Source organism: Ciconia boyciana, chromosome 2, assembly GCF_034638445.1.
Source record: "Ciconia boyciana chromosome 2, ASM3463844v1, whole genome shotgun sequence".
Taxonomy (NCBI): domain Eukaryota; kingdom Metazoa; phylum Chordata; class Aves; order Ciconiiformes; family Ciconiidae; genus Ciconia; species Ciconia boyciana.
The window spans coordinates 37177163-37188337 of record NC_132935.1 but is presented as its reverse complement, the minus strand read 5'-3'; the positions used below and the strand labels follow the sequence as shown (position 1 = coordinate 37188337).

The 11175-nt window shown below is 39.8% G+C and overlaps 1 protein-coding gene across 6 annotated transcripts in view; it reads right to left on the bottom strand.

Moving 5' to 3' along the window:
- Positions 1-553: 553 nt before the first annotated feature.
- Positions 554-11175, bottom strand: part of NCOA2 (nuclear receptor coactivator 2) — a 197530-nt gene continuing 186908 nt past the window's right edge. For all 6 annotated transcript variants that reach the window (XM_072852358.1, XM_072852357.1, XM_072852360.1 and 3 more), the window contains 2 exons: positions 8897-8986; positions 554-4328 (listed from right to left, as the gene is read on the bottom strand). In XM_072852358.1, coding sequence (XP_072708459.1) covers positions 4317-4328; positions 8897-8986 — 102 coding nt within the window. In that variant the 3' untranslated portion in view covers positions 554-4316. The remainder of the gene's footprint in view (positions 4329-8896; positions 8987-11175) is intronic.

Sequence of the window (11175 nt, the reverse complement as noted above, 5' to 3'; positions counted from 1 at the left end):
TTCTAAAATTTTTAATATAGATAGTTTTTCTCCCTCACTCATTTCCCAGAGGGAGCAGCAGGTCATTCTGATGAACAAGCATTCTTGTAGCTGCTTCTATATTTGTTTGTTTGTTTTGAATTGACCAAACATTTCCAACTGTCTTAACAGAACCATTTGGCATAGCAAGGAGAAGCAGCCCTTAACTCTCCGCAGTCCCACTTCGCACCATCTGAGGTCTGCCTCTGCTGAAACCGTCATGAAAGACGCCCATTTTGTCCTGACTATGATATAAAAAAGTACTCATAATGAACTGTTTTCACATTAAGCTATGCGATAAACATTTTCAATTAATATTTCACTATAAAGATAAATGGATTTGAGAGTAACAACTAGTTGGAATGTACAAAAGCCTTCAACATAGAAAGCCTGCTGCCTTTTTAAAACCTGCTGATTCATCCACCCTCTAGTGCTTTAGTACTACATCTTGATGAATATACATAATGATGAAATACTGCATCGTTATGAATAAATGAAGACACGACAGAAAGACGTTGAAATCTCTAAAGCCATGTAAAACCCGAAGGCATTAAAATTTATTAAATGATGCAATAACAACAGAATTCTTTATTTACAATAGCATTATTTAACATCAAATAAGCAAATAGCATCAGCAAAGCAATATTAACTTGCATAAATGTATTTAAAATTTCTCTGAATATATCTACCTTTGCATAAACTGCTCACACTAGAAATACAAACATCAATGCAGGTGAACAAAGTGATGTTCAGAGTCAACTCCGTTTTGAAAATAAATCACAACCTGAAACACTGTAAGCTTTCTCCTGAAGAACCATAGTTTATATATTGCTTAATTTTACCCTTGTATAATCTTTTCATATACACACATCTCAGATGCAACTTCATGATGAACTGTACAAATAAAACCCACAAATGACATAAAGGGAAAAAATTAAATGACAGTAAATGTTTGAAGAAATGTGTCCATCATCTCTATTGAACAACATAAAGATTAAGTGATGATGCACTTATTCCAAAATTGTACACAATTCACTATACAAATATAATACATCAGACAGCTATGTAGGAATATACAAGACTTAAAAACAGATCTAAGGCATTATGCTAGATTTTAGCATTTTGAGGTTCTTGCACATAGCTTTTACCTGTAGTAAGAAACTTAAAAGATTTTTTTTTAGTCTACAAAGAAACACCAGGGAGAAAATTCTAATTAAAATCAAAGCCACTACAGTAAATTTTCTGTTGTGCAGAGAATGCTTTTGCTCTTAGGCAGCATACTACCATACAAATACTAGAAAACTTTTAAATTCACACCAACAATTAATGGCTTAAGTTGCATTTCAAAACTGATTGTGTATCTTTGGGTTCTGCAAGTGGAGCTGTGCCACCCATTTCATCTGTTAAGCCCATATGAATTCTGCTTTTAAACAAAGATTAAAAAATGTATTGTATAAACTGCAAAAACATTGCTTTTAATTAATACAGGCCCAAAGGGATACCGGTGTGGGACAATATTTTAAAGATCGAGTACAAATTAATTCATTGTAGCAAAACAGCTCACTTCACTTTTTAAACTTACCACATTACATGAACACTTAAACAGGTCATATGACCATGTATATATGCTTATTTTTCACATTATGCGCCTTTCACATTTAGTAATGTAAGTAGAACACTGATTAATTGTTCTGTTAAACAAAATCCAAGTACTTTCTCCGACAAATTTACCGTATACAGGATGAAAAATACTGATAATGAAGGGAATTGATTTGGCTTTTTTGTTTCTATAGTGATCAATATGATCAGAAGATTCCTTCACTCACTTTTCTTTTCATTAGTTAGAAGACGACTGAAGTCACGATGAACCCAAACGGAGCCAAAGTGATAGGTACAATCTCCTTTCTTTCAAAATGGCAATGGATGAGGAAGTATCATAATCACTACAGATGATAAGGGTTTGCAGGTCTGTCATGAAACGGGACAAATTTAAACTATTTTGTCCACTGTGAAAAAGAATAATCTATCTGCAGAGGTTATGGTTAAGAACCAAAAAAGAATGGAATAGAAACAAAATGATTTTAAAACTCATTTACACTTTGTGGTGCATGAAGTTAATTCCTTCAAATTTATACATTCCTTACATAAATAATTTTTTGTCAGATATATAATGCAAGTTTAACACAAATGTCATTGTAGTAATGAGGCTGTGGAGCTCAGGGCTGACAGTTATTTTGGTTTCCCATCAGCAGGTAAAAGGATAGCTCGGCTGAACAAATATTCTGTTTGAGTTTGGTAACAAAATGGTGACAGCTGAAAAATGTCATTTCTCCAGAACAGTGGCACTGCCCTCCTTAGGGACAAGCACAACTGTACATTTCCTGGGCTTTCATCAAAAGCCTCCTACAGAAACAGCCTATTTCAAACCACCTTTATCATATTTTCCTCAGCCTTAAATATAGAATAGCTGCTATTTTATTTGAACTCCCACCTGAAAACCAAAACAAATTAAATGGCAACAGAATAAACCTTTCACTCCCAAAAGGCATGGCTGATGAGATATTATAAAATGCACTGCATTTTACATGACATCAAAAAATTTGCATTCAGGTTAGAAAGTTTGTGGATTGGGGGTCAGCGGAAAGAAAACAGAGGTCAAAAACATCAATTTCTTAATATTTCAAGTCCTCAGAAACTGATGTCAGTTTAGTAAAAGATTACTCCAACCACAGTGGGCAAGAAAAAAAAAAAAACACCCCCTAACAGTGGCCTGCTTAGTAACAGTTAGTTTTTCTAAGATTTGTTACGAAAGGATATAAACATACAAAAATCAAGAATTGGTTCCTACAGTGGCTGCATATAATATAGGTTAGTTAAATGACATTATAAGCAGAATCACAAGGTTTAGAAAATGAGAAGTCTCAAGCCTACAAATTAGGTCTAATCAAGGCATTGTGATCCTTTACAAAACACTTTTCCAGGAGACACACACGGCTAAGAAGATATCTAATTTAATACTGAAGTACCTCATTTGGAATCAACTTCACAACATGTATATCTCACAAAAATTATACAAGTAAAACACTTAAGTTTTCAACTTAAATTATTGCTTGTTTACATATAAACTGGATTTTAGGTACCTTACAAAATGTCCTCATAGTCCACACTGCTTTAAAATAATCAGAAACACACGACAGTGGTGAAGTCTGTAGTGATATCTGCTATAGGTATTACAGGAATTGTTATCTTCCCAGCTAAGGGGATGGGAACCAGAAATTGTCATGCTTTAAAGCAGGTATCTTGAGCTCTTTGATATTATGCACCAACTCTGCCACTACCATAATCAGTACATGCATTACCATCGAACTTTGCTGTTCAGCAACCAGTAACTGGCTGTCCAGATTGCTGGAAACACATCTACGGAAATAAAGGGGTAACCTGTTTTTTTTATTCTATTAGAAAGAAGAGGAAGATGACAGAGGTCAGGAGAGCCAGGTAAAAAAATCAGGATTTGCTGATTGTTAGGAATTTCATTAAATAAGAATGTAGCCAACTTGTATTTTTGGATTCATGACTTGCATTATAAACATTACCACAAAACCCAACCGAAACGCCCCTTATAAACAGCCCTCTCACAGGGTAATTTTCATCTGTTTTACAACTTTAACCCCATTCAAAATTGGTCTGTATAGTTTTCTGTATCGGTTCATCTTCTCTGACTTGTCAGTGGAACGCGCTCGTTGGAGGTCTCTGTATGTACCAGACGTTGCTTCTACACCCTCCTCCACGCCTCCTCTCAGCCCCAAAATGCAGGCCTTAGTCTAAAACACCAGTTTTCAGACGGAACTGAATCCTTTGCACCAGACTGAGTAAGCCAGGGAAAACAAAGCAAAAAAACCCAAGGTCTAGAACTAAACAGAAACAGAACAAGAGCATGGTTGTTTTTCCTTAAATACATACATTTAAATACATTCAATCTGACATGGTTTATGAAAATTGCCTGTCAACATTTACTTTGCAGGAGAGATCTAAGTTGCACTAAGGTGAATGCAGTGAACAGACTGAGCAACTGTCTGTACGCTAGCTTCAGACTGTCAAAGAAGAGGCTGCTCTTCAGCAACGACCGCCCGGCTCCCCTCGGGAAGGCAGGGCTGAGTCCTGTCGGCAGCAGGCAGCTGCCACCGGCGCTGGCAGCTCAGCTGGGTCACGACAAACAGAGGCAGCTCTTCAAACCGGTAAGGATTTGGGGCTGTAAGCCCAGTCAGCTGAAGAAAGGAGCAACTGAACCACCCTCAGGGTCAGCAATATTTCTGCAAAAAAAGAAATGGGAGAAAAACAAATGAATTCTTCCTTCTGCGATAGTGAAGATGGGTAGGTGAATGAGAGCTGGATGCTGGACTGCAGCATCCACTGTCGATCATACATTGGTGTATTATTTTAAACCTGAAAATTAATTTGAATTTACAAAGCTAGACTTTTCTTTGTGTACACTGATACAATTGACCTGCGATTTAATTCCAGTGATATCAGTGAGGGTTTAACTTCTCTGCATTCTTAGGTCCTTAGTTCATTCCAATTATCATGGACATTAAAACAACTCCGGATCACCTGCCTCTCATAGACTCCAGCTAAAGGCACAGCAATATGGTTTAAGAGAAGTCTCATACTTGGAGTATGTGCAAAATCTCCCTGTGTTACTGCTGTATCATTCTCAAAGGAAACAATTGCCTTGGTTCACTTTCCCCTCCAAGAATTGTAATAAAAAAGGGAATAAAGAAGTAAAAAAAGCTTCAGCTACCGATTCCTAGAGATGTTCTTTACATCATACTTACTACCCTTGCAGTGTCTTTACACAAATAGAATACAAACTGGCTTCAGCTGAGTTGATTATCTTGTACTTTCTTATTTAAGAAAACCTCAGGATGTGGTTTTCACAGTTGTTTTAAGACCGTCCCTTCCAGTGACTGCAATCTGTGCCTCTCTGCCTTCCTCCCCTCGCAAACTCCTGCTCCCACGGGGCGCTGTGGTCAGTCAGGTCAGAGAGCCAATCCAGCCAAAACCCATTTTTCTCCTCCCCTGGGGTTGCTTTTCACTCGTATCCTGTGGCTCTGGCAGCAGAGCGGCTCTTTGCTCACAGCCTGTTGTGCGCAAGCAAGGCCCCATTTGCTCGGGGACAGCGCTGGCAGTAGGCAGCTTTCTCGCCGGTCCATGTGCATGCTGCTAGGCTGCCTTCTGGAAGCTGCCTACACCATGCTTTGGACTTTACCACACTTTCCTCTGCAATCACAGAAGGCCTAGAAATGTATCTCTATTGTCAAATAAAGTCAGCGTCAGGAACCATCCTGTGATTCAGGAAAGCAAGGTCCTATGTTTTGTGCACCTGCTATTCCCAGCCCAGCTGGTGCAGCTGGAGCTCTTTGGGGGTGACCAGCCATGAGCACGGTCCCAACGCAGCGAGTCCTGCTCCTGCTCCTCCTCGCTTCATCACAGCACAGAGACACTACACTCGCCCCCCTCAAATCCTGACTAATATGGACAAGCTAAACTTTGGCTCTTCTCCCTGACATGTTGCAAGGCAGTTCGGGGACCCCGTTAGTGCTTTTTGATTATAAAGCGTGGAACAGAAGTGAAAATCCAAAGATGTCCTTATTTTCAGAGTGGACATTTAGCAAACAGTATCTCTACAGAGATACTAAATAAATGCTTCCACTATACCAGTGACTTGAAAAAAATTCATGCACTGCAGAACTTTTTTTTAACAATGCAACAAAGATTTGAGTCATGGGATGATAAAATTTGTAAAAGAGGGAATAAGACAAAGAAGGCACAGGTGTACCTCTAGGAAAACATTCCCTCACCCCTTTTTATTTAGATATAACCAAAGCAAACAGGACTTCAAAGAAATATGTTAAATTATTATTTCCAGGCTGATAGTGAATGTGGGAAAAATTGCTCAGAATAACGTCCATGGCTGATGTATGCAACTTCAGAGTAGAGACGTAATCTGAAAACCCCAAAGATCATCGACTATAAGATCACTGCTATATTGTATTAAGTTAAACTGGATGCCCCTCAAAAACCTCAGCTACAAACTGTATTCTTCAGACATTTACTTTTAAATAGGAACAGGTTCAAAATTTTATTTTACCATGTGAAATTAGTTAATACGAATTTGTTCCAATAATGGCAAAATAATATATTAAACTGTTCCAGTTGCAACTATTTTCAGCTCTACAAATGAAGGGTACTTTGTGTCTTGAAAGCGACAGAAAATTCTCTGTCCTCTAGTTACTTTATAAACAGCTTCTCTGTTAAACATTAGTATCATCTTTGCAAGTCTTAAGCTGTAGAAGTTTCATCCTTAACATGTTAAAACAAAGTGAAACAGTATTAAGCAAACAAATTAAAACAGTAAATGTAAAGATCTGCCATGCATAGTTGTACTGATTTCAGCAATAGCATGTTATTTCCTGGTTACTCAACTCTAAACAGACCTGATCCCTTTAAAGCATACAGTTGTTGAGATCAACTTTATGAAACATTGAAAAAAACCTCAAATTTGTCAGATGAGTTTCTCAGTTTCTCATCTGTCAGATGAATTTCTCAGCTTTCATACGTTAAAGCCACAACTGCCAAGGGATGAAGCACATTAATCCTCTCCTCAGCTTTCCAATTACACAGCTTGAGCTTTTAAAAAAAAAGTTACATAGGAGTAGTTTATAGCACAGACGCACGAAAATAGTAGTTACTTAACCTCTATTACAGTCCGAAGTTCAGTAAAAGGTATTTATAGTGCATATAAACCATCTAAATTTTCCTTGACAGTCAGAACTACATTAATACAATCAAAGTAAAATCAGAGTGCAGTCCGATGTACCCTTACAAAATAATTCAAGAGGTTTTAAGAAGTTACTTTTCTCCAGGTGAGACAAAACTGCTCTCATGCATGGCCACTATCCCTCTCATTGTCACGGCACTGACTCCATTATTTTAATTTTAAATTCCACAGATTCCCTGTCCAAAGTCCTGCCACTCATTTCCTTCCACCTGCACCCTCTTCCCTGACTTCTCTCCACCCTCTCTCGTACCCTTTCTGTCACATCCACCCTCTTTTCTTTCTCTCTTCAACCATTCTTTAAGATCTACCTCCTCTTTCCTCTTCTTTAGTCTGCTTCCCCCTCAACAGCCTTATTCCCTTTCTTTCCTCAGTGGTACCCGGTATTTTGTTCTCTGACAGTCTGGCTTCTCTTAGCACGTGAAATTTAACTGGTTGGGTAATGCACTAAGTAGGAAGATAACACCTTGGTATACAACAGCTTCCGCTAAAGCAGAACATACTGCATCTTTTTATTTAACACCAAAGTGACCATGAAATGGCTGCAGAAGAGACTCTCTGTGCACAGACCCTCCGCTCTCGGAGACATGCACTTGGATTTCGATATGGACCATGAAGGTGTGGAAAGAACTGGCCTCCAGGAAGTTTTAAACACATATGCGTGCAAAAAACCAGAGGGATACAATAAAATACACATACGGTTACTTCTTCCTTGGTACTTTCACATTCTTCGTTTTCATTAATCTTGATACATTTGCAGTCAAATTTTTTTTATTTCCCCTATTATTCAAATTTCTCTTCTCTAACTGTAGAAAACTTTGAATTTTGCTACTGGATGCAGCATAAGAGGAAAATTGGTTTCTTTAATTCCATCTTTCTGATTTCAGCACCGCCTACAAGGAGATGACAGGAAGCAAGGGTGCAAGGGAGGGACCCGAAGCGGGGTATAAAATGACTCCCGTGGGAACAACGGGTCAGAGCCGCCTGTTTGGATGCCAAGGAGGAGCTCGGAAGGGGGCCATTTAAAGCCTTCCCACCCCGTCCTCCTGGCCGGCAGAGCTGGGGGGAAGGAGCGGCGGGGCGGGAGGAGCCGGGGCGGCAGCGGCAGGCGGCAGCCGCTAGATGGCGCCTTCCCCGCGCCGCGCAGCCCCCGGCGCAGGCCGCGGCCGGTACGGGGGGGCGGCACGGCGGGGGGGTGCCTCGCCGGGCCCGGCGGGGGGTGCGGAGGTCTGGGGGGTCTGCAGAGCTGCGAGGCCCGCATCACGCAGGGGAAATACCGCTCTCTCCTTTCAAACCACGTCAGGTCTCGAAAGGCCGGGGTCGTTGTACCAAACCTACTTTCGATGAGGATTATTTCCATTAAAAAACCTTCCGCTGAGGAGGGGCGCGTAAAAACCACCTCATGGCCTCGGCCCCGCGCCAAGCGCTCCGCAATGTCTTTCCTTCGGTACTGTTACTGTCTGGAATACAAATCGGGTTTGACCTCAGCGAACGCTAATTACCCTGTCGGTTGGAGATTTGTGTGAAAATTAGTTCAGTTCTACCGCTCTTCTCAGAAGAAGCGCTGTACAGAAAGTAATAAATTAAATAATTCATGAGATTTTTGCCCTAAGTATAATGCAACGAGAAGTGGAAAAACACTTGGGCAGGATGAAACATGAAATGGGTTAAGCATGCGGCCGTGCAAGTATAAATCAACATCCCATCACCAGCAAATAGTCATGTAATTGCTCTGTAAAAAGCAAATACAACTATACATAAGTCTGCCGAATGTGACTGTTTGTTAATTCAATAATGTAATGTCTTCTGTTAATGTAAATGTATTCGGTATTATTCATTTCAGTAATGCTAGCGGGATCTAAACAAGGAACTTAATATAGATGTCACCAAAAGCAGAATTCAAAAAAATTAATTGCAAAAAACTTAATTACTATTACCCTGGGTACTTTTAACTTTGTAAGTAAGAAGATACTGTATCCATTCTAGACCACAGTATATTCATAGTTCCGTTGCCTCTGTATGCCTATGTATGTCATTTCTCACCCGTGTTGCATCTCCGTCCTGCTTTATCATATCCATTCCAGGCAGCTGGTTTGGAAAAAGATTGCCTCCCCTCATAGCAGGATCATTAACCTATTGGTAACAAGATATTAAGGAGAATGAATTAGAAAATACGTTGGGAAGAGGGCTGGGAATTAAAAAGAAGCATTATAAACCACTATGCTACTTGCATGTACCAACATCCACTTTTGAGATGATGTTGCAATCAGGGAAGTGACTACATAGCTCAGCACCCTTCTTGTGCAGCATGTGTTTGACTCTCATTATTCTGCTTCACAGTCAGGAACAAAGATTTTATTCCTGATACTATGACCCTTGTGCATATTTTACAAAACAGGCTCCATAAATTAGGTCAGTATTATTTGAAGAGGACATGCCTGCTATGAAAGTCCTGACAGCAGAAACCCGTAACTGCTTTCCTAACCTCAGTAACACACAGCTTTTCTGCTTGCAAACCACCACACAATTTTTTTCAAAGCCCGATGAGATAACATGTAGGCTGAATAATACCAACTATTGACTTAAGTTTTAATGACGCTTATTTTTCTGCTCGTAGGCAATGGGAGAAAGAGAGCATTAAATGGGAAAGCCTGCAGCTGCATGCTTTCCTAAACGGATGGTCTCAACAACTTTCTGAACACAGCCACGGGAAAGGATTGAAGCTCTCTGTTTCTGCACAACCAAAGGGTCTGTCATGCTTAGTTATGTGGAAAGAGTGACTTGCCAAATTTACAGCACTGCTTTCTTAATCAAGGGATTAATCTCACCGTGTAGGAACTGGTATAAATACAACACACAGCCCTTCAGCACGGTTCTGAAATATTAGAAAATCCAGCTTTCCTTAGAAGTTTTACAAGGAAAGAAACCCCTTCCTAGGGAGTCTTTGTTGACTCGGTTCTCTCTGTTACTTCCCTCAGACTAGATGGATGTGATAATAGTGAAGATATGCCCCTCCAGATTTTGCTGGAAGGAAAAAGATGTTTTCTGTGTCACCTGCCCTTTAGGAGACTCGTGTTGCCAAGCAGAGGAGATTCTGTCACTGTGCTACCTCGCTTCAGCTACAGCAGCCTGCTGCAGCAAGGGGGGAAGACTGTCGTGAATTTAGCACACCAAAGTCTTCTCGTTCCAGGTCCTCCTGACTTGTTTCTGTTGCTATTCACCGATTTTACAAAACATTGCAAAGCTAAAGGCAATCACATGCAACCACCTAAAGAGGTGGTTTCAAACGCTGCCAGAGACAAGACTGCAGTTCAACAGGAAAGATTAAAAACTTAAATATTTTTGCCATAGGAATTTCAATACTGAAGAAATTGATTGTTTAGCGCTGCAAGCCTTCTAGTGATGCTTTCTGCTTCTTAATACAAATGGGCAGATTTTTAAACCTGAATCTGAAAATTTAAGTCAGAAGGGAAGAGGACCACACTGTTTTGTTCGGAAAGAAAGAAAGAAGGCAGCTTCGCAGCTTTATCTACATGCATTTGACTAAGCAACAGAACCCATGTTTGAAAAGTGTTTTCTGCTATTGATCAACATTCGTCAGAATGTAGAAGCACAAATGCCTTTTCTGTTTGTTCAGCAGACAAAGGAAGGAAAAAATAAAAAGCAGAAATAAAAAAAATGTACACTGAATCAACAGCAGTTTTGGAACAAAAAGATGAACGCATGATTTGCATCATGGCAGAGTTAGGACAAGTATGGAAAAGGAAGATGGTTCCAGGCTGTATGCCACAAAAGCAGCAAAGGCACCGGTCAAGTTCCTATCACAAAATCTCTTTGCCAGTGATGATGCAAGAATCCTGACTGGCATGGTAACAGATACAAAAAAAAAAAATCTACCGTTTTGTTATAGAGTACATTTGCTTCAGAAGTCCTTGAAACAAAACACCCCACATTGACACATAAACTTTTCTGACTGTGGTAGCAATTCCATCAGAAAAGTATAGAGAAGGACAAAGAAATGGAAGGGTTATCATTTTCTGAAGACAGGTCAACTGGTGTTATCAGACAGGAAATCTGACTAAAACAAGACAGAAAATGTTTAACAATTCCTTTGCAATTAAGCACATTAATACAGCCTCCTGCTAATAAAGCAGAATTATATACAAGGTGTCTAATAAGAAAAGTTTCCTACCACTCCAGAGCTCCTTTCATCCGGTATGCTGAGCAGAATCAAAATACTCTTTCAAGATAACTCTTTGTAGATGCCATGATGATTTTGGCCTGGGGAGTACTGCACCTGTGCAGATTAATAAGCATCTACT